Source organism: Triplophysa dalaica, chromosome 10, assembly GCF_015846415.1.
Source record: "Triplophysa dalaica isolate WHDGS20190420 chromosome 10, ASM1584641v1, whole genome shotgun sequence".
NCBI classification, from domain to species: Eukaryota; Metazoa; Chordata; class Actinopteri; order Cypriniformes; family Nemacheilidae; genus Triplophysa; species Triplophysa dalaica.
The window spans coordinates 12,412,964-12,434,835 of NC_079551.1; the positions used below are offsets into that span (position 1 = coordinate 12,412,964).

General features: G+C 39.4%; 5 protein-coding genes across 7 annotated transcripts; 4 read left to right on the plus strand and 1 right to left on the minus strand.

Annotated features, from left to right (window-relative positions):
• The first annotated feature begins 405 nt into the window (after positions 1-405).
• atcaya (ATCAY kinesin light chain interacting caytaxin a) lies at positions 406-4,657 on the plus strand. Its single transcript, XM_056757840.1, has 11 exons — positions 406-674; positions 1,247-1,305; positions 1,388-1,624; positions 1,701-1,877; positions 1,958-2,060; positions 2,933-3,064; positions 3,159-3,245; positions 3,333-3,431; positions 3,520-3,555; positions 3,661-3,723; positions 3,817-4,657. Exons 2-11 carry the CDS (start codon positions 1,269-1,271, stop codon positions 3,845-3,847), a joined length of 1,002 nt encoding a protein of 333 aa, XP_056613818.1. The 5' UTR covers positions 406-674; positions 1,247-1,268; the 3' UTR covers positions 3,848-4,657.
• A 1,219-nt stretch (positions 4,658-5,876) lies between these two features.
• Positions 5,877-8,895, plus strand: mibp (muscle-specific beta 1 integrin binding protein). 2 transcript variants are annotated; one of them, XM_056757841.1, is made up of 8 exons: positions 5,877-6,032; positions 6,738-6,828; positions 7,223-7,271; positions 7,452-7,626; positions 7,966-8,037; positions 8,125-8,231; positions 8,316-8,401; positions 8,493-8,895. In XM_056757841.1, the coding sequence occupies exons 1-7, from the start codon at positions 6,007-6,009 to the stop codon at positions 8,399-8,401; spliced, it is 606 nt and encodes a 201-aa protein (XP_056613819.1). In that variant the 5' UTR covers positions 5,877-6,006; the 3' UTR covers positions 8,493-8,895. The 2 variants fall into 2 exon arrangements, with proteins under 2 accessions (XP_056613819.1, XP_056613820.1); XM_056757842.1 differs by lacking the exon at positions 7,223-7,271 and having other exon boundaries at positions 5,984-6,032.
• Positions 8,896-10,436: 1,541 nt separating this feature from the next.
• Positions 10,437-13,203, plus strand: loxl5a (lysyl oxidase-like 5a). 2 transcript variants are annotated; one of them, XM_056759290.1, is made up of 7 exons: positions 10,437-11,374; positions 11,639-11,747; positions 11,848-11,985; positions 12,063-12,219; positions 12,303-12,398; positions 12,471-12,586; positions 12,664-13,203. In XM_056759290.1, the coding sequence occupies exons 1-7, from the start codon at positions 10,516-10,518 to the stop codon at positions 12,668-12,670; spliced, it is 1,482 nt and encodes a 493-aa protein (XP_056615268.1). In that variant the 5' UTR covers positions 10,437-10,515; the 3' UTR covers positions 12,671-13,203. The 2 variants fall into 2 exon arrangements, with proteins under 2 accessions (XP_056615268.1, XP_056615267.1); XM_056759289.1 differs by having other exon boundaries at positions 12,303-12,586.
• Positions 13,204-13,977: 774 nt separating this feature from the next.
• Positions 13,978-17,202, plus strand: mydgf (myeloid-derived growth factor). The gene is made up of 6 exons (XM_056759928.1): positions 13,978-14,234; positions 15,334-15,384; positions 15,654-15,715; positions 15,885-15,966; positions 16,436-16,508; positions 16,588-17,202. Exons 1-6 carry the CDS (start codon positions 14,085-14,087, stop codon positions 16,665-16,667), a joined length of 498 nt encoding a protein of 165 aa, XP_056615906.1. The 5' UTR covers positions 13,978-14,084; the 3' UTR covers positions 16,668-17,202.
• LOC130430773 (uncharacterized) lies at positions 15,984-20,097 on the minus strand. The gene is made up of 4 exons (XM_056759927.1): positions 19,067-20,097; positions 18,127-18,582; positions 17,027-17,109; positions 15,984-16,445 (listed from the first exon to the last, which is right to left on the minus strand). The coding sequence occupies exons 1-2, from the start codon at positions 19,850-19,852 to the stop codon at positions 18,208-18,210; spliced, it is 1,161 nt and encodes a 386-aa protein (XP_056615905.1). The 5' UTR covers positions 19,853-20,097; the 3' UTR covers positions 15,984-16,445; positions 17,027-17,109; positions 18,127-18,207.
• Between the last annotated feature and the right edge of the window lie 1,775 nt (positions 20,098-21,872).

The following is a 21,872-nucleotide window of genomic DNA, read 5'->3' on the forward strand; positions in this document are numbered from 1 at the left end:
ATAGCGTTAACCAGATTTTCCCATTTCAAAGGGTCTGTTGTGTTTCAGTGGTCATAGGATGTGAATGGTCCTAAATAACAAATGCCCTATTCACCCCAAACCTTCAATAGAAAAGAGGAAAAGGACTGAACATATTTTAAAAGATAAATGAAACGTTTTATTTGGAGACATGATCAACAGAATTCTGTAATATGCCTGTTTGCCAGATTGTTTCCTACATTTTCACTCACAGCACATCCCTTCTTAACGTACAGGACCTGATAGCTTTGAAAATAAGTTAATAATTGTGATATTTTTGCAATCTTCATTTATGAGTTTAATGCACAAAGCCTCCCAAACAATAGCTGTGAATTAGCTTCCGAGCCTGGATGCAAAGTGCATCATTTGGTGAGTGACTCCAGCTTGAGATGCTGAACGGATGCTGAGAGGAGCAGGTGCAGCCCTCTCCATAAATGGAAAGGAGCCACGTCATCATGTGACGCAGCGAGCTGCCAACAACACAAGCAGCATCATCAGGAAAATGGAGGGAGGTGAGGATATACACGGCTGTGTTCTTGGAAGTGATGCTTGTTAAATATTAAACATCTTTAGCACAATGACATTTCACGGGTGCATTGAGTGAGGCGTCACAACATAAGAAACCAGCAAAAAACCTTGTTTATCTTAAGCAGCAGGTAAGCATCTTTGATGTGCGTTTGTGGGCTCTGTCTTCGAAAGCTATTTTTAAAGCATGCTGAAATGACACATTGTGTTAGATTGTACATGAACATGTTGGATGCTTCAATACTGACATCCAATGTAAGATATAGAAATCTGATAAAGCTCTATATATGGATCATTCTTTATTTAGACTATGATTCATGCAATTATTTATATAAATAGATTCTTATTGACTAGTATAAATTAGTACTGTTGCATGCATTCTTCAGTCTTTCAGTGTGGATATTTTGCTTTGTTGATGTCTTTCTCCAGTCTTCTGATTCGAAACGACGTTCACTTCAGGTTAAAGAGCATCTTTTCTTGCACAGAAGCAGCAGCTGCGGGCCCACCGGCTTTGACAACCCCCACTATTATGTGTGCGAGGACCCCCGGGGTCCACGCTGCTAATTTACATATCTGATCCCGTTTTAAAGGAACAGAACCTGAAAATTAATTTGCAAAACTTGTAGGACTTTCTACCTTCAGTGTACCACAAAAGGTCGAATTTTGAAGCGATTGAAAGGAATTGAAATGTTTCTTTTATTAGGTCACTTCCTGTGCAGGGTGACATGGAGTCGTCCTGTGCCCTGAGCGAGGGGAGAAATTGTAAGTGATTTTGTCTTAAACGTCTTTGTGTTGTGCATTTTCACATTTTGTAATTCGGTAACGCTTATTTTCATTGGTTCAGCTCCCCCAAACTCCCTCCTCATTGGCGGAGCTGGAGGGGGTGGGGCTCATCGGAAGCGGCGTACGCTGGTGGCCCCAGACATGAACTTGTCCCTTGACCAGAGCGAAGGTTCCTTGATTTCCGATGACTTTTTGGAGACCCCGGATGATCTGGATATTAACGTGGACGATATCGAGACCCCCGATGAGTCCGACTCTCTGGAGTTCATCACCAATGGCAACGACCTGGAGTGGGAGGGTAAGGGTTGTGCCACTTTGCTTTTTGATTTATACTGTGTTAAACATCTAGATCCACACAAATGTATGATTTTCAGATGATACGCCTGTGGCCTCGGCCAAACCTCCCCCTGCCGAGAGCGACGTTGAAGGAGATACCGTGGACGGGTCCGGTGTCAACGGTCGTTTGTGGAGGACTGTGATCATCGGAGAACAGGAACATCGAATTGACATGCAGGTCATTCGGCCCTATCTACGTGTCATATCACATGGAGGTACCTCACGTCTTCCCAAAGTGAAGAAAATGGACATCAGATGCTTCTCTACTGCATCTTGAGTTGTCTTCTGTTTTTAGGATACTACGGCGAGGGTGTGAACGCCATCATTGTGTTCTCGGCCTGTTACCTTCCCGACAACAGCTGTCCAGATTATCATTATCTCATGGAAAACCTCTTTCTGTAAGGAAACCACATACATATTTACCACAGAGATGCTATTAAAGCAATATTTAATACAAAAAATGAAAAATAAATTAGTACATTCAAGCATTTGGCAGACACTTTATCCTAAGCGTTTTACATTGCATTATACTATACACTTTGTTTCTGAGTATGTGCAATCCCTGGGATCGATCCCATGACCTTAACGTTGCTAGGGGGATGCTCCAACCACTGAGCTGCAGGGGAAAACACAGAACCAAATTTTAATAAAAACTATTCCTGAAATTATAACAACCGAGGCTTTTAAGTTTAAAAAAAAGAAAAGCACCATGGATTGTAAAAGGGTTCCAATATAATTTATATTAGTCTATATAAATATATAGAGAAATATGTAGGTCTATATACGTGTGTATATATACTCAACTATACTGTACTGTAAGTCATATATTTCCATTCATGTCTGTTATAAATATCTACAGTATGTACAGTATGTCTATAAAGTCCTGTTTACATCTATAAAAACGTATGTTCGGTATGTCTATATGTGTCACTGTGTGTCTATATAGTCCAATACTGTATAAGTCCATTACATATAAGTCAAAAAACTTATCTAGACTTATAGTATCCATATATAGTATGTCCTTATAATACTATATGTTGTATGTCTATATACAGTAAGTCTTTATAAGTTTTTGTATATACCTGTATTTATATATATATATATATATATATATATACATATTCTTTGTAAGTATAAATGGTCCTATTTTAGACCACATATTTCTTCTGAAATGCAATAGATTTGTTAAAAAAACCTCATTTTGGACTCACTACGTCTATGTAATTTGGCTTCTCTTCACTCGTTCGTTCTCGTGCGTGCTGTCCCTCAGGTACGTGGTGAGCAGTTTGGAGATGCTGGTGGCGGAGGACTACCTGATCATTTTCATTAACGGAGGAACCCCTCGTAGTAAAATGCCAGGCATTAGCTGGTTGAAGAAATGCTATCAGATGATTGACAGAAGGTATGAAAAAAAAACTTTTATACACATCTGTTTTGTATTTAAATAACTTAAAATATACATAACATAAGAAACGTCTTCTAATCTGCATGTTAAGGCTGAGAAAGAACCTGAAGTCACTGATCATCACTCACCCGTCGTGGTTTATCCGCACCGTTCTGGCCATTTCCAAACCCTTCATCAGGTACCGTGGCATCATCTTTATCTTATTTCTAAAATCCTTACGTGACCTTAACATAGGCAAAAATGAGGTTCTTGTGTCACTCTCCAGTGTGAAGTTCATGAATAAGATCCGTTACGTGCACAGTCTGGAAGAACTGGAGAAGATCATCCCGTTGGAGCATATTCAGATCCCAGAGTGTGTCTTACAGTAAGGACCAGTAAACCGTCCGACCATCTAAATTTAACATAAAACTGACGTGTCTAAATTTGATTTTATGATCGATTTTTCTTTGCAGGTTCGAAGAGGAAAGAATTAAAGCAAGAATGGAGAGGTAACACACAATCTCCTCAATCAGCACTATTTATACAGCATGTCGATTGGATTGTTGAAAGTCAAGCAGAGGGTTGTTTACCCAAAATCCTTTGCTTTGTTTCAGTGTGGAGCAGGAGCAGAGAGATCCACAACAAAAACAGCAACAGGACTCGAGCAATCCAGAGAGGTGAGTGATGGCGCTTGACACAATGTAACAATACTTTCAATGTCAAGTATAATGTACAAAATTTCTCAGACATCCAAACACGTTTGCTTTCAGGACAACAGCTATTGGAGATCATGGACACTGAATTGGAAAGCCTGCTGGTGGTTATACGCTACACATTTTTGTTACTCTTTACTGCTGATCTTGGATCATCTTTCATACCTTATGTAATATATACAGTATATAGACTGTATATTAATACATATATTAGAAAACTTCAAACACGTCTCAGATCAGCAAGAAAGAGGGAGGAACATGCTTACTTTGGTTTGCCAAGGCACAAATTAAAACAGGGGGTCTGAATATCAACCAACAGGTTGTGCTTTTGCTTTGTCCAAAAACAGATTTACTGCTCATTCATCATAGTATTTGAAATAGGCCGTTCAGTGTCATCTTTACGAATGTCATGTGATCCGTCACCTGCCTTAATCTGCTCAATTTGATAGGTGGTGCATGTGGATTATCTTCCTCTGTACTTTTTTTTGCCTGTGCCCTAAACAAATGTAACTTGATATTTTTTTGTTTTGTTTTGTTTCGCTTGGAATGTATTATTTTCATCTTGTTTCATTATAAGCTTTTGTAAATGATAGGTGCCGGTCATATTACTCTGATTGTTTGGCATTAATGTGCAGTAGCGTTTTTGTTGCCTTATATTTGATAATATCTTAAATTAAACATTCTGGTGTATGCCTACGATAATTGTGTATGTCGTGTTGATTTCGTATGTGTTACCAAATGTGTTATTTGCAAACATAATATAATATTTACATAATAATGCTAGAAGGGCCACCGTGGATGCAGAAATACTTTGGACATAATCATAATATTTCATTTTGGGATCATATTTTAATATGTACCTAGGGCTGCATAATGATTAATCGCAACTAATCGTCTTCAGAATAAACGTTTTTGTTTACATAATATATGTTGGTGTACTCTGTATAAACATTATATATAGGCCTATATAAATACAAACCGATGCATGTGTAGCAAGTATTAAATATTTAAATATCATACAAATTATATATAAATACAAAAACGTATATACACAGATGACTGTTAACTGTCACCCGTTCCGTTTACGGGACACCCAAGTTTGCGTCAATATTTTGCATGTAATTTAATTTACATATATAAAAACAATAATATTTGAGATACAAACAATATCAACTCATATCTAAACTAATTTGGTGTTTATGAGTCTTAATAGAATTGTTTAGATGACGTTACAACCACATACGCCTCATCTCATGACCTGGCTATTTCAGTATGTCTGACTGACACATCAGAGGTCTTTACGGATGAATGACCAGTCACACTCTCGATGGCCTAAATAAAGAATGACCCTCACTTGTCATGGACGTACACATCTTATTTGGCGACAGGAAACAATTCCAGTCATAAATTGTGCCCTTGTTACTTACATACCTGACTGTTTGGCTTTAAATCACTCACACATGACTGACTATAGTAATATAATCAAAACATAAACACGTTAACTTACACCTTTGATTGTCATTGAATGGCAGGCAATGTATTTTTTCTTTTACACTCTAAACATAAAAGTGGATAAAATCCGGCTATTTAGGATGCATTGGATTTTTTCCTCTATATGACATGGATCATATCATCTATAATTACTCTGTCCATGGGACCCTTAACCTAAATATGCGTAAGTTCATTCAAGGATATCTGCATTTCAAGATAACACCCTAGACCCTTTTAATGAACTCACTGCTCTTGCCAGCTGGTATTACAGGACAGAATGTAATTTTCCTAATTCAATCTATATAAGAGCACTTTAATGGAACGGGAATTTACATTTCTTTACATGGCTATGTATTTTTACAGTTTATCATACTTTACATGCTTTACAATCTTCAGACATTAGTTCAACTCAAAACGTGCTAATCTGCAGCACCAGCACTTCGATGGCTGTGTTGTTTAAAGCTTTAGTAAGTTATTTTGTACTATTTGTTCTTTCTTTAATAAAAATTCCTGCGAGTTTTGTCATTCTGCACGTCCTGCATGTTCTTCCTGCCCAAAACTATTAGTTGCTTAGCCCATTAGCCACGCCTTCCTTGTGACGTATTAGTTTGCTTAAATACTCACGTGCGAGAGTGTGTTCATTCAGCGACTTGGCGTGACTGTGATGATAAGAGAAGGAATTTATTTCACTCAGGAATTGTTATAGTCTACATTTTCCACGGCTTGTGATCATCTCGAGTAACCAGCACGGACACGATGAAGTACATTATAGGAATAGGCGGGTAAGTATCCTTTTGAGAACAATAACATCGTATGCTATATGTAATAGTCTAACCCTGTGGGTCAAAGTAGGTAAAGTAATGATATAGCTCATATATGGACAATAGTAAGTCATCGTTTTTGTTAGACCGACTCGCTGCCTATTTGACAGCCGTTGAAATGTATCGCGAGTTTTGAAACTCCTGTTTAAACTTTGAGCGGGAGATTTAAAAACCTTTGCGCGCCGAAAGTTCTCAAGATGTTGTAACGGTCTTTACCACTTTATAAACCGATATCATCACTTAAACTTGTGTTTTTATTGCTGTGAATGTCCGTTTACTGCGTTTATTATTAATTGTTTCGCCAATGTCTTTTTACGCTGTGTGTTACAAGACGAGATTTCGCACACAAGCTTTAAAACAAAAGCCTAAAATCAAATAAACGCTTTACTTGTACATGTCGCTGTAAGACGTTTTAGACATTCCGTTTAATATTAAACCTGTAAACTAGTTATTATATTAGAAAGCAGTGTGTATGCATGATAAAATAAACGTGGGCTAGTTTGTTGTTGTGATGACGTCCCGCCATTTTACTTTCTTACCTTGGCAATATAAACAATTAGCCGAACAGATTTATATGAATTGTATTTCTTTCATCTTTTTTGCATTACTAACATTTTAAATGGGATCTATTATTTTGTTTTAACATCAACATCATTTTATTTCCAGTGTGACCAATGGTGGGAAAACCACCTTGACGAACAGGTTAATAAAAGCCTTGCCAAACTGTTGTGTGGTTCACCAGGATGACTTTTTCAAGGTGGGTTTAACGCAAATAATTTTTTACTTTAATACAATTTTGTTTGTGTTACCATTTAATCACACATAGCTTTTTTTACTTTCCATATTGTAACTGGCTTGCATGAATTTTACTAAACTTAGTATTACATTTACAATTCGGCTATTATTTAAAGTAATAAGTAAACTTTTAACTTTTTTTATTTATTTAAATTTTTCTGTAATAAGGTAGAGGGTAGTTTATATGTGCAACATGAGTGCTGATCCATGATCAGTTTGCTCCCATGTGTCAAGTTGTGTTCATCAGGTTAAAACCAGCGAGACCTGATTCTAGATCAGCAGTCTGGCTGCATTATACACAATAGACGTAGATGATGACAGTTGCTACAGTGTTTTACTGGTCACTGTTATTTCAGCCGCCGGATCAGATACCAGTCGGAGCGGACGGCTTTAGACAGTGGGATGGTAAGAATACGTAACTGTAGGAGTGAAATAACTCATTTTTCGCCTCGCCTTGCCTTTAACAAACGTTGTAAAAAGTCCCTCCCAATCCATTTCCATTGCCTCCAGTGTGGCTTTGTCATTCAAATTGAGCTCATTTTCACATTTCCAGTCGTTCATAAAGTTCTCGTTCTTCTTTTGTAGTGATCACGTCTTTGGATATGGAGGCCATGGTGAACACAATCAAGGGTTGGATGGAGAACCCGGTCAAGTTTGCCCGTTCTCACGGTGTCCAGGTAACCCCAGCCGCCGAGATGGAGGACCCCGAGAGTCAAATTCACATACTTATCGTAGAAGGATTTCTACTGTACAATTACAAGTGAGTGGTACCTCTCACATTTTAAAGCCCAGACGTCATGACTGGCAAAGATTAGATTTTTTTCATGCTGCATATCTTGCATTGAGCGCATAAGTACACACTGTGTACAGTTTGACGTTTCACTGCTGGTCATGTGACTTCCTGCATGGGTGTAGATAAGGAAGTGCATAGGGCTTTTGGGGGCATATGGGTTTGCGTGTGCTGATTTAACCGGGTCGCTGTGTTAAACCCCCTTACATGTGCTGTAATCAGTAAATGAGTCAGTTCCCATGTATGTTCTTTAAGCATGTGACTACCTTTATTTTAATCAGAAGATTAAACTCTTTTCTCTCCAAACAGGCCTTTGGTGGATGTCTTTGACAAAAGTTACTACATAAGCATCCCATATGAAGAGTGCAAAAACAGGAGAAGGTGTGTTGAAAATACAACAATCAAACGCATGAATATAGCTAAATATTGGCGGCAGAACAATCATTCTGTATGATGTTTTTCTTTCAGTACACGGCAGTATACTGTCCCGGATCCTCCCGGCCTCTTTGACGGACACGTGTGGCCCATGTACCTGAAACACAAACATGAGATGGAGACGTGCGGTTTGCCAATTGGTGCGGTTTACACAATGTTCTGCTTCAAATAAAAACCCATCATATTTTGTAAAGATATTCATTGTGTTGCTTTTCATTGATCAGAATACATCGATGGCTTAAAAACGAAAGATGAGATGTACAATCAGGTTTACGAAGACATCCACAACACACTCCTGAATCGCTTATAGGTGAGAAAAGGCAGATTCAGAATTGTATGTTATATACCAATCTATATTAATAAATAACTTTTTAATGACGCAATTTTATCTTGTTTTTCAGCATTCAAGGATCTATGTACAAATTGTAAATGCAAATCTTGGTCTTTTTTTTACGGCGATTGTTTTGTAAATAGAATGTAACTTAAGTGCACACAAAAGAACATTTGATTTTGCTTTTAGTTTGTTAACTCTGTTTGATTATTTTCTTTTTAATTGTTGCTGACTTTAAAGCACTCCATCATGGAAACCACACAAGTGTTTCCAAACTTCGTTTTTAACTGTATCAATAAACATTGTGCTTTGATTTCTTTAATTCTGTTTTACATCTTGAAAAACATGCATTGTAACAATAAACTACATCTTTTGGGCATGTATGGTTTACACATCAACCAGATGTGTTTTTATCCTTTTAAATGAAGTTCATGTATCTGTCTATTTGCACCATAAAGTGTCTTTGTGGCTTATCAGGGTGTCCATGGAGTCCTCGTTCAAATTAAAGCGAATATGGGGATTTGTCTACGAGTTGTATGACTTCTATACATTTACTAGTAACAGAAGGGATGTGTTTCTCCATGTAACAAAGCTAGTCGTATACATGAGGACATTGACTTAAATGTCTAATTTTCCATCTCCTATTTAGACTTTTAGGTTATTTTCCCAAATCCATAACTTTAACTGCATACAGTCTAAAATCCAATACGCATTTCTACCTTAATGCAAGTTTATTTATTTTTGCTTCTAATAAAATATGTTCAGAATGCTTCCTTGAATGAAAACAAACACTGTCTAGACATTTTCCTGAATAAATCTTGGGCTCATTTTTTAAACTCTGTTAAATGTGCCGGTGTTTTCAGTGGTGTACCAAGAAAGGACAAATGTATACACATACTTCAGATATTAGTGCAATGATGTAAGTGGAAGGAAAAGGACATTCACAGTAAGAAACAAAGTGTCCTTATAAAAGGACTAGCTTAAAAAGTTCATAGGGAGGGGGGCTCTGTAAAGAGTAGATTCATCTGTGATCTTGGCATGTCAGGCACCATTCCAGAACTCATAATGGCCGTTTCCACTGCCATATCCTGTTTGTCTATGCTCATGTAATAGTTCAAAACATTCATCATTAACATTAATGCGTTTGGCAGACGCTTTTGTTTAAAACGACTTGAGCCCATGGCCTTTTCTATACTAACGCAATGCTCCACCAAGAACATAAATGAGGGATTGATCACCAATAATAGATATTCTGTCATACATGTATATGACTCCTGCAGAACAAGATATTTTGAGAAATGGTTTTGTGTCCATATAGTGGAAGTCAATGGAGGCCAATGTCTGGTTACCAACGTTGTGGAAGAATGAAGAAAATGAAAAAGAAGAACATTGGGTGAAAAACACTTCTACGCAAAGTTCAAGCAGTTCATGTGTACGTCAATAGAATGACTCAAACACCCCCTGGTGGTAAAGATCTTCCTATACTTCTGGTACGCTTCCATGTTAATGTAGATCAACCAAGATTACCTCTATTACTATGTTATTGGGTGAACAACCCTCTAAAGCAAAGTTCAAGCAGTTCATATTTACGCATTAAACCTCCTTGCGAATCAATAGAACGACTAAAACGCCCCCTAGTTGTAAAGATCCTCACATACACCTGATACACTTCAATGTAAATGCAGACCAACCTTGATTACCTATAAGCGTCCCTCTCTTACAGCACAACAGGCTGTTTGAATGTATGGGCTGGTTTAAAATACAGAAATAGTGCTATTATTGTTCCTTCTTATTCATTTAAATCTTTAGTGACCGGTTACGAAAATCTCAATGACTCTTTTACAGTAAAGTGTGAACTTCGTGTTGATAGTCTGCTACCAAAAAAAATCTTTTGGAAACATGTGAAAGTTCCGGGAGGAAAAAGTAAAGAGAGAGAGAGAGAGAGAGAGAGAGAGAGAGAGAGAGTATTCAACCATGATCACCTACTGTACTTAACAGCTTTGAGGAGCTCAAGATACTTCACATTCTGTTTAACCTGGCTCCAAAATACCAGTAAATAAATAAACATTTATTTAAATACTAAATTAATAGAAATGACGGAATATTCGTTCATCCTCCTCGTCTCCATACATCTGGCGTGTTTGAGCACCGCGCAGCGACATGGTCCCTGGAAACACAGGGTCCAGTGGGAAAATAACGGGCAGGTTTTTAGTTTACTGGGCTCTGGTACCCAGTACCACACACTGGATTCTGCGCGACGGAACACAAGGTTCTTTCTGACCCGCCATGTGATACCCAGACAAACAGGGAGGGTTTTACTGAGACGTTTCGCTGCTCCAAGAGCGCAAACCGTTGCGCATCCCGAGTACGCGCCGGAGCGCATATCAAGTGCCACGAACGGTGCTGTTCATGGAGTGGATGCGAGACCCTACGTGGTATCAGCTCTCGCATCCCATTCGAGGAAGAACAATGCACGTTTGGCATCTTTACGCATGGAGAGGATTGCGTTTTTACGCACCCGGTCTTTGCGCTCTGGCGCACCATCAGCAACCGGCACGACTACACTGACACCCTGGGTCTCTTCATTGAGCACAAGCTTTGATGCTAGAAAGCTGGTGCCATCACCTGTTTCGAGCACTGAAATTCCAGCCACTAATAATGCAGTGGAGAAGCCCATTCCTCAACCACAACTTTCTGCAATAAAGGCGAATCACACCGAGCTTTCGAGATCCAGTGTAGTGCCTGGCGCATCCTTACTGTCACCATCTGTTAACATCAGAGATGGATTAAATCTTCCTTTCCACGTGGATGGAGAAGGTGACAGTATGATTGGGGATGAACCAAGCAATGTTCATGGTAGAAACTCTTTCAACTATAATCTACTCCCGTATGGAAGTGCGAACATACAACCCCAGAGTCCATCTGGTTATGGCACCAGTTATTTCCACAACGGTAAAAACAACAGAGAATCTCTTTTAATATGATTTTTTATAGAAAAAAACGATAATAGTTCCAGGTGTAAACGGATGGCAAGGGGGGTTTTATATTATATTTATTCAATTTTCCATATTTCTTACAGTTTTTCTTTTGTCTGACATGCATTCTCTATAAAGTTGCTTTACATCACATTAAAAGGGCTATAGAAATAAATGTGAAATGAATATTTGCCCTTGCACTAAAACACATTCTTTGTATGAATGTTCTAATATTTTCCAGCCCTGCCTGATCTCATCCCTGATCCATACTTTATCCAAGCGGCGTCATACATTCAGAGAGTACAGATGTATTCACTGAGATGTGCTGCTGAGGAGAACTGCCTCTCCAGGTATGACCCCGCATCGTTTTTTAAAGGAAATCTGCCTCTTAAGGCAAAATGTGAAGTCTCTTTAATGCTAAATGAAAAAGTTTTTGCCTTCTCTATGTAGTTCAGCGTACAGCCCAAGCATCAGGGATCTGGACTATCGTGTGCTTCTCCGATTCCCTCAGAGAGTTAAAAACCAAGGGACGGCGGATTTTCTCCCTGTGAAACCGCACCCTCAGTGGGAATGGCACAGTTGCCATCAGTAAGCTTTTGACTTCATTTCCTTCTCTTTTGTATTGTGTGTTCTTTAACTCTTTTGATAAGGTTTTTGTTGTGAAGACATTACCACAGCATGGAGGCTTTCAGCCACTATGACCTACTGGACGCCTCCACGGGCAGAAAGGTTGCTGAGGGTCACAAAGCCAGTTTCTGTCTGGAGGACACCAACTGTGATCCGGGCGTGAGGAGACGATATGCTTGCACGGCTCACACACAGGTCAACAAAATGTTTATGATCCAAATCCTTTACACTGATGTTATATCATTGTGTAGAACTATTGTGTTATTTTTTCGAAGCAGGGATTGGGTCCAGGCTGCTATGACACTTATCATGCTAACATTGACTGTCAGTGGATTGACGTCACAGACGTTTCACCAGGACAGTATATTTTAAAGGTGAGATACCCATCGGTCATTCCATTACCAAACAGAATTATGCAAGTTTTACATCACGTGACTCATTGGCAGGTAACAGTGAATCCGGGTTTTCAAGTGCAGGAGTCTGATTTTTCCAATAATATTGTCAGATGTGATATCAGATATACAGGGTCACACGTCCAAGCGCATAACTGCAGAATCACAGGGTGAGTTTTAACCGGCACTGAATTATAGAGCACTTTTTTCTGCATGGACATTCATCATTTTCGTGTTTTTTTTACAGATATTGATCCAGCCTACCTTTCGCAAACCTCACTGTTGCAAAAGGGATTTTATCATTTTTTTTATTTCTCTCTTCCCATTTTGTATTTTAACTATCAAAGTACCGTTTTTGAACCAAGACCAGTTCAAATGTTACCAAGCATGACATTGTGTGTTAACCCTGCTAAAAGTTTCTAACCCATGCATTTTAGTGATAACATGAGACTGGGACTTACAACAATATGAAACTTTATTTCCCCTGATATCAGACATAAATATTATTTTAGTGTTTTTCTTAAAACTCCCCTTTGTAACTCCTTTATTATATTTTGATGTGATATATTCTGTATTTTAATGTATTGAACATTTTGAGATGCAATTATAAAGGTGCTATCCATTATCACCATTATGATTTTGTCATATTTTATTACTAGATCATATATTTTAACTGCCGGTTATGAATGATCCTCAGCTGTATTTCTGGTCACGGCTTATATAACAAACGAGTCTCTGAAGTCAAATCAACACTGCCATTTGCTCAAGATCTTCAAACGTGCTGAGAATGCAGAGACCTCCTGTAGGCCTCCTCCCGTCTGAACATTTAAAGTGACACAGGAAGGTGAAATTCCAGAGCCGTAGGTTCATGCCAGAGAAGTTTCCGTATCGGATCTCACGTACCAATATGCATGCAAGAAAATCTTTTACTCATGACAGCTATTAAAAGCAGGAAGTCAAATCATTATTGGTTTCAGCATGATTCTTAAAGTTAGTTCATTTCTCAATTGAACCTTTAAATTGAGCGAAGCGTGACTCTGTGATGTTGTTTTTTATAAAGGGTTTGTGTTATAATTTCCATTACAATCCAAGCTGTTCACAAATGTGATTAATATGTGTTTATGTTTTGCATTATCCAAGACCAGGGACTCATGAATGAACACACTCATTGAGTTAGTCTTAGGAAAATCTTTGCAATGTTTGGACATTCTGAGTTATGAAAACATCTCAGATGGTTCAGTTTCAATAATCTGATTGACGTATGATAACAATGACTCAATTTAGGTAAAAATAAATATATAAAAATACTTCAAGTTCAGTTAGTCTTTAAAATATATATAGAGAAGTGTGTTTCCAATACTTGCAGATGAAACTTGAAGTTTGGTCTCTTCTCTTACTGAAATTGGTAATAATTTTAAACTAATGTATTATATATATTGAAAATTGCCATATAAATGTGACTTGGCATTTTTTGCACATATAAATACACACGATCTTAAAAGTTTTGAGGAAATTGTAACTTTTGTACATGTAGGAATGTGTTGCAATTCTCCTCCAAGCCACTCGGTGCTTAAACCCCCGACCGTCCGAAAGTTGCCACCGCCAGAAGGAACGATACATGAAAGTGCAGCCAGCTTTTCATTCATCTTTGCTTTATTATTAAACATCATGGCATGTGAAGATCACCTATATTCGTGCGTAAAGCTATTGCTGGTGTGCGCGTTCCTGTGCGTGGATCACGCCTCCGCCGACAGAACCAAAACATTGGACTTTGATGTCAAACCTGGAGGGGTTGTGCACACTTTCTCCGGCAAAATCGTGAGTTTACCTCTTTTATGTTAAACCAACGTTTTATTTTACAGCACTGGGCGGTTTGTTGACGGTAAATTAAATGACGTTTAAGCAGTGCATGGTACCTTGTGATTTGCATAAACACCAGAGGCTCGTTTATAACGGTTTAACGTCTAATAGTCTAATGCAGTAACTGTTTATAACAGTACATTTTATTCATATAATATTCTGTGATAAGAATGAATGGGTGATCTGTGTGCACTTTTAAAACTGCGAAGCATGTAAATAATGACACCCGTCACCTTCTCATTGGACATGCATTGAGCAGCTCGGGTCCATTGCTGCTATACGTCAACGTGTCCGCCATATTAGACCAGGCAAAAACAGTCAAATGAACGGGAGGTTTTACTTTCCTTTTTACCACAAACGCAAAATAACGTTTAAAATTCTCAATTATTTGATTGTCTATTCAATTATTTACCAAAGTTCCCCCGTTTACGAGTATGCGTGTTTAAAGCAATCTTGCCCGTTCCAATATGGCGGCACCGTTAAGGTACGATTGCTCAGTAGACGCGGAGCGCCCCCTTTTGACTAAGGATTTACTTAAAAATAGTTAAAAAATACATTATTAGTTACTCACCATGTGTCGTTTCAAATTTGAATGACTGTCATTCTCCTGTGGGCCACAAATGAAGGCATTCTGAAGAGGCTTCCGGGCGGTTTACTCAATAAATGAAAGCGGACTGAGGCTGTCAATCACTAAAAAAAACTACAAATTAAAGCACCTCGAAGTTGTTCATATGACTTAAGTGATGTTACCAAAGTCTTATCATAGTTTTGTGTGTAAAAACAGACCGAAATTTAAGTCATTTGTTATCGCGTAATTACACCAAATGCCGTTAGTTGTCGCCTGTCTTAATCATGACGTCATGCAGCTTGAATAATTTAGAAGCTTCTATACAAGTTTCTATTTATGTTCAACAATTTTTATGCATTCATACATAAATATGTAATATAATGATATAAAAAGTGTATTCATAAACAAGCAAACATCATTAATTAAATAAAACATTTGGTGTATATTTTAAATCTCTATTAAATACATAATCCAATATTCTCGTTTTAGAAAAAGTATCAATGCATCTTCACGTATGCATCTCAAGGAGGAACCAATGAGGTGAGACACATTTTCTTATTTATAAATATAATCTTGATCAACAAAGCTTGTGTTTTTTTAATAATGGTGCAGTTATTTAGATCTTTAAAACATGTACCATTCGAATCCTATGTAAGTATTAAATAGATAGTACGATAAAAAAATGAACAAAAAGACTTGTAGCTTATCTACCTCGGTTGTTGTTATGGGCATAACAACCTTTCTGTAAAAATGTGCTGTCATACAGTTCAGAACTGCTTGTAAAGTTAAGCGTTCATTTTTTCTTCCAGCAATGGCAAATGAGTGTTGGTCTCAGCGACGACGAGCAGCTGTTTTCCTGTTCAGTATGGAGGTAACTTTAATTCTTTAAATTTCCTAGGAGAAAATCTTTGACTCGATATGCAACTCATTTTGTGTTTAAACTAATCTTATCTTGATTCTCTTTGTTTCTTTTAACACTGTCGTGGGATTTGAGATGAAAGAGGGATGGTATTGATTTTTGTTTCTCGTTTTCACGAAAGGCCCCAGGGGAAGTCTTACCTGTTCTTCACCCAGTTCAAAGCAGAGATTAAAGGAGCCAAGATCGAGTACGCCACCGCATATGTAAGTGTACCTCCGGAGATTCAAAAGCGCCAATTCTTCATGATTTGATAGCGCCTCAATCACTCACTAAAACATCCTGCAATCCGTTAAAGCATATGACTCAATATGTAGACATGCTTTCAATGCTTTGACACAGCAGACTGAGACGATTCACAATGTAACTTTTTATTTATGAACTCGGCACATAAAAAATGTTTTTGAAGGGCATGTCGACACTGACATCTGCCTTAAGATCAAACCTCAGTTCAGATTCCTAAAGCTCAGATCAAAATCAGTCAGCCGTGATTGCACATCAAGAAGTCACGACAGCATCTTCAGGTGACATTGAGATTCTCAGTAGCAAGCCCACGGTGCCGTCCTGGCGGTATTGTCACCTGTGTGAATACATCTCCATAGACTCCTGTCTCTTTCTGTTTTATTCAGTGTACTCTGTCTTGTGTCACTTATCTCCTCTCTTTCTCTCGCTCAGTCCCAGACGGCTGTGGGTGGACAAAGAGATGTTGCGTTAAAAGAAGAAGAGTACATTGTGTCCGAGTCCACAGGTGAGGTGGGGTAGATGAGTATTCGTATTTGGTCATTACATTCCTGAATCTTCTGATACATCTTTATTATGTCTTTCAGTGACTCACCGAGATGGAAAATTCAATTCTGAGCTCGCGAAGCTTACTGTCATCGGTCGGACGCGCCACGAAGAGCTCTGATCGGACGACCCTCGAAAGGATCGTCAAGCACGTCAGGACATTGGACAACTACGGAAGCTCTGCCAATTGACAGTGCGCTAACATCGAATCACGGAAAGCGTGGGGCTTTTCTTTTGACAAACCGTCTACAAAGTTGACAGCGTTACGTGACCGGACGATTACTGGACTGATAATAAAAGGGACTATTTAAGTAGACAAAAGTCTATTAGAGATATGGGGAAAATAATGTAGATCTTTTCATATTGTCCAAAGGAAGTTGAATGAAGGGTTTTTATTCGAATGATTTCAGAGGTAAGTTAGCTCAGAACTTTTTTGGGGGTTCTAGTCAAATTTTCTTGCTCACATATGCTCACGCTTACCTTCTGATCTTCTGATGTCGTTGAGCTTTTCGTTGAGAATTCCCACAATGTTTTCAGGCTTGGTCAGAATCCTTCGATTTTTACTGTGGTGGAGGAAAAAAACTGGAAAAAGTTACGTTCTTTTCTAATCATACTTTATTATGTTGAACTGATCTATAATAAATATGTTCAAAACATTTTATGGCTTTATATCATTTTTTATTTTGATGCACAATGTTTGTTTCTAGACCTGAACAGCATATCTTAAAGGGATAGTTCACCTAAAAATAAAAAATGTGTCATCATTTATTCACCCTCATGTTTTTCTTCAGTGCAACACAAAAGAATATGTTTTGAGAAATGTCTCTGTGGTTTTGTGTTGATACAATGGAAGTCAATAGGGGTCAGTGTTGTTTGCATATGGACATTCTTCAAAATATCATTTATGTTCTGCAGTAGAATGAAAGTCATACCGGTTTGGAATTACAAGACAGTGAAGAAAAGATAAAAAAACATTTTCTTTTTGGTGTACTATTCCTTTAAGTATTGCTTGGCCCTAAATCCCTAAAATTAGATTTACCCATTAAGCAAAACACAAAATTGTGCATTATTCATTTTTCAAACGTTTCTCATTTCACTTTTACAAATCTCATTTGCTTTTGATCCTAAGTCTTGACACCCATCTACAGCTTGAAATGAGCGTTGCAGCACACACGAGGGAGACATACAGCTGCCAAAGTGCAATCGGTCTCCGCGGCACCTGTTAAAATGCGCTTACACCACTACGATTTCAATAAAATGTCATGTTTCTGAAATTGAAAATTCAAGGCGGACGGGTTAGGTAAGCAAAAAAAGATATAATCCTTTAACAGATGGGGCTTGCTGGGAGATGAGAGAATTTGGAATTGTAATTGCTTTCACTCCAGATGTCATGCGAGGCTAGAAATAATCTCCTGTACTTTCACTTCACCGTTGACATTCAATATTTCTGAGAACTGCTCCCTAGTCAGCAGAAACTGTTTTATTGTCCGCATTTAATAGAACATGATGTTTCCGATTTGCCCTCTTTATAGACCTACCTAGAGATCAAATATGATCTCTGATGTTTTAACCAAACTTACCTGAAAAGCTGCTCGTTGCACCATGTACAGCTTTTTCTTCCATAACGGTGCATGTTGTTCTAGTTCATGGCATGAAATGACTCAAACAATAGTAGAGAGTAGTCTTCGTCTGAAAGGGTAAGGTGGTGCTTTCTGGCCTTTTGCTTTATTGTCCACTCTTCCCATTGTGCTGGGGTACGGGTAGGGAGGGGGCTTCTGTTCCCGCCATCCGGTAGTGGTTCTCAATTCATGTCTTTGTGAATGGACCATTTCCTGAGTTGATCCAAGTGATTGCGCTTGATCCCTGATGGGGTTTGTGGGTTGGGCCTTGTTTGATGAACATGGCGCTACACTGTCCCCACATCTAGTAGACTCTGATTCAGGAACCTCCATCTCCATCTTACTTGTCAAAGCGTCACCTGGATCGTCTTCACCCATATCAATGTCTGCAGTCAGCTGGTCTATTTGCTGGACAACCTGATCCCAAGGGAAAGACAACACACACGTGTACTGGTCACCAAAATCACAAGGTGCTACACAAATCCAAGGTTTTAAAAGCCTAAACAATCAGGACACATTTCACGCAAGAGTGACGACAGGCTAGTTTACGAGGCCGTGGACGTTCTCCAGCTGCTCTCGGTCTCAGCTGTGAGTGTAAAACCGCTGGCCAGCATCAAATACATTTGTTAAATGGAGCAAATCCTGTCCACATTAAACTTTCATTACGTCCTCATACAACAAAGACAGAGCTCTCTATAAACAGTGTTCATTATTGATATGAGGATAAATACAAGAACATACACTGTTCTGAACTAAGAACATCTTACAGTGAAGGTCAAGAAGACTAAACTAAACACAAGGTTTGAAAGGCATCCTTTGTTTAAGTCATTATGAGGAACATCTGTTTAGCTCCATTCCCATCGAGTATTGCACAAGACATAGTGTTTATTTCAACTTTTACCTCGTTCATTTCCAGATGTATCTCTTTCAGGCCACGAAGAACCTCTTCGAGGTTCACCACCACGTTTTGAATCTGGTCTTGTATTGCCCTTTGGCTCCGCTTAGAGCTCGTTGTCTTTCCTGGTCCGTTCACATCCCCTATGGCAATGTCTTCCTGGTATCTTATTTGCTGGTGGGTACTATTGTTATCCTTGGCGGAGAACATAACTTTATGCGCCAGGTTCAAGTCTTCTCCTGCAGATCTACCATTAGAAGTGCAAAGTACGCTATCAAAGTCACTTGTTCTTGTCCAGTCCGACGCATTCGGCTCCTTAAGGAGGGCCTCTCTCACAGAGCCTGATTGTTGCTTGGCCGCACAAACAGGCAACCCACAGTTTCCGTGACCTCTGAACTGTGCTGGCGTGTCCAAAACACACTTCCTCGAGGAGAGGTGTGGCTCGGTCTGGCGCTGGCGGTCCACAAAGCTGCATTCTCTCAAGCTGTAGTTCACAGAGACTCTGTTATGTTGCAGTCCGTTCCCAATGGACCGGTTCCACTGCACCCTCATTAACTCTGCCTGACAGCTCTTGTCTAGCCGTACGTGACCCCTCCGATCATATCCATTGCAGGTGGAATTTGCTTGCTTCGGTCCACAGGTGCTCATTACGTGGCCCGTCCAAAAATAAGCGGGGATGTCCGCTTGAGATCTGTCCAGATGTTGACCCGCATCTCCCTGATGTCGTAATCCATTATGCAACCGAGTTGGTTGAGGCCGGCGCTGACCAATCCCTTTTGTCTCAGAGGACATCCTGCGATCTCTCGAGAGGCAACGTCCAGGAGATGTCTTTCTCAGCTGTTCTACCTTTCTGTTCTGTAACTTTCTCAGGCATGTTCGCTCACTCCGACAACCTCCCCTTCTCGATCCCGCTTCTTTGCTTCCGCTGGATCCTTGCCCTCGTTCTCTCTCACCCTCGGTTGGCGGAGGGCCTCTGATTTTCCACCCTCTACCTCAAACTCCCTGCATTTCTGTTTCGCTGGCTGTTGCACGCTTCCTGCCTCTGACTCTCTCTCCCCCCCACCCATCCTCTCGTTCTCTCGCGCTGCGCTGCCTCCCATTCTGGTTCATTCTACCTCCCACTCCCTCTCACGGCTTTTCCACTCGCCCTCTCTCCTTCACCTACTTGCGAGAATGGGTCGTACTTCACTCAGGGATGTGGCGGGGGGTTCGGTCCGTGCACGCTGCATCTTCAGGACTGATGCGATTACTGCTGTTCTTCATCATCACGTTAGTATTACACCCAGCGGGATTCAAGGGGGAGGCTGGTTTTCCCCCTCTTGTGCTTTATGGGGCAGCACAGACAGGGATAGTACCTTAAAAATGCAAGATACTTAAAAGCAATCTTTCGGGTTAAAATCACATTTAGGACCGTTATTTACACACAGTTTTTACGTGTTTATTGGCGGTGTACTCACACAGTTCTGCAGCAACCTAGATAAAACGGTGAACATTTGGCCTCTTTGTTTGCTTTCAGTTCCTTTCTCGGTTGGACATAAAATTACCAATCACAACACTGAAACTGTACATTTCTCTGTCATGGTTATCCGAAGCAAACAATGTATAAAGTTAAACCCATAATGATATTAGCCTCATGTTTTTTATCCTGTTAGAGACCCCAAACTCAAAAATCTTGCATCATTTATGCACCCTCATGTCATTCCAAACCTGTGTGACTTTCTTTGTTCTTTAGAAAACAAAAGAAGATATTACTAAGAACCTTGGTTACCAAACATTGAATCCCATAGACTTCCATTTTATGAACACAAAACCACTGAGACATTTCTCAAAATATCTTCTGTTCTGTTCCACTGAAGATAGTCCCATACAGGTTCAAATCCACATTTTGGGGAAAGCATGACAGAATTTTTAATTTTGGGTTAACGATCCTAGCATGCAAACATCCTTAAGTAAGCCATTTGTTTAAGTATATATTTTCCAAAACTTGTGACCAACCAATGGCATGATGTTGGTGCAGGGCTTTTTAAAGAAAAAAATAAACTAACAGGCAAGTCATTGCGTACCGCTTTTAAGAGCCAGAAACAGAAACAAACAACTCTGGAAGGTCACAGTTCACAAACATCACTGATAAACAACTTGAAAACCAACGCAGGAACATGTGATCGCCCACATAGCTGGTGGAAAGCTTACGGCTCAAGCGTGTTGGACAGAGGGCCTCCTGTTTGACACAAGAAACATCACTGCCACGGCCGTCACTCTCTTGCTGCTCCAGAAATAGCACAGAAACACACATAGCAATTCAGTTTGAACAAGTTAGTGCAGTTACCTGTCAAAACCGCAGACACGACACTGCATTACGGTCACATGGACCCTATTATGACGCTCACATGGACCCTATTATGACAGTCCAAACACTATACATGTTGTACGCAATTTCGCTTACACAAAAGAACAAGTTGAGTAAGCTTCTGGTAGCTGATTGCAACCTGCTACAAATGTTGATTCTCTTCGTCTTGCGGCCAGACGGCAATTTTACACCTCCAGTGGCTGTTACCAAGACAACGGAAGGTTAACCGAGAAGGCTACCGTTTGCAGGTCGGCATGCAGGGACATTGTGGCGATCGGGAGGTCATCATCGGCTGATAAAACAGGAATTCAATTTCTAACAGTAAAATGATAAACAAAGCTACATTTTAAGCTTATATATACACATATATTCAAATGCATTACTTTATACCGAAAACAAACATGACAGGTTTTAGATCCCCAGAGGAACGTAAAATAACAAAAAACTAAAGAATTGCGAGGTTTA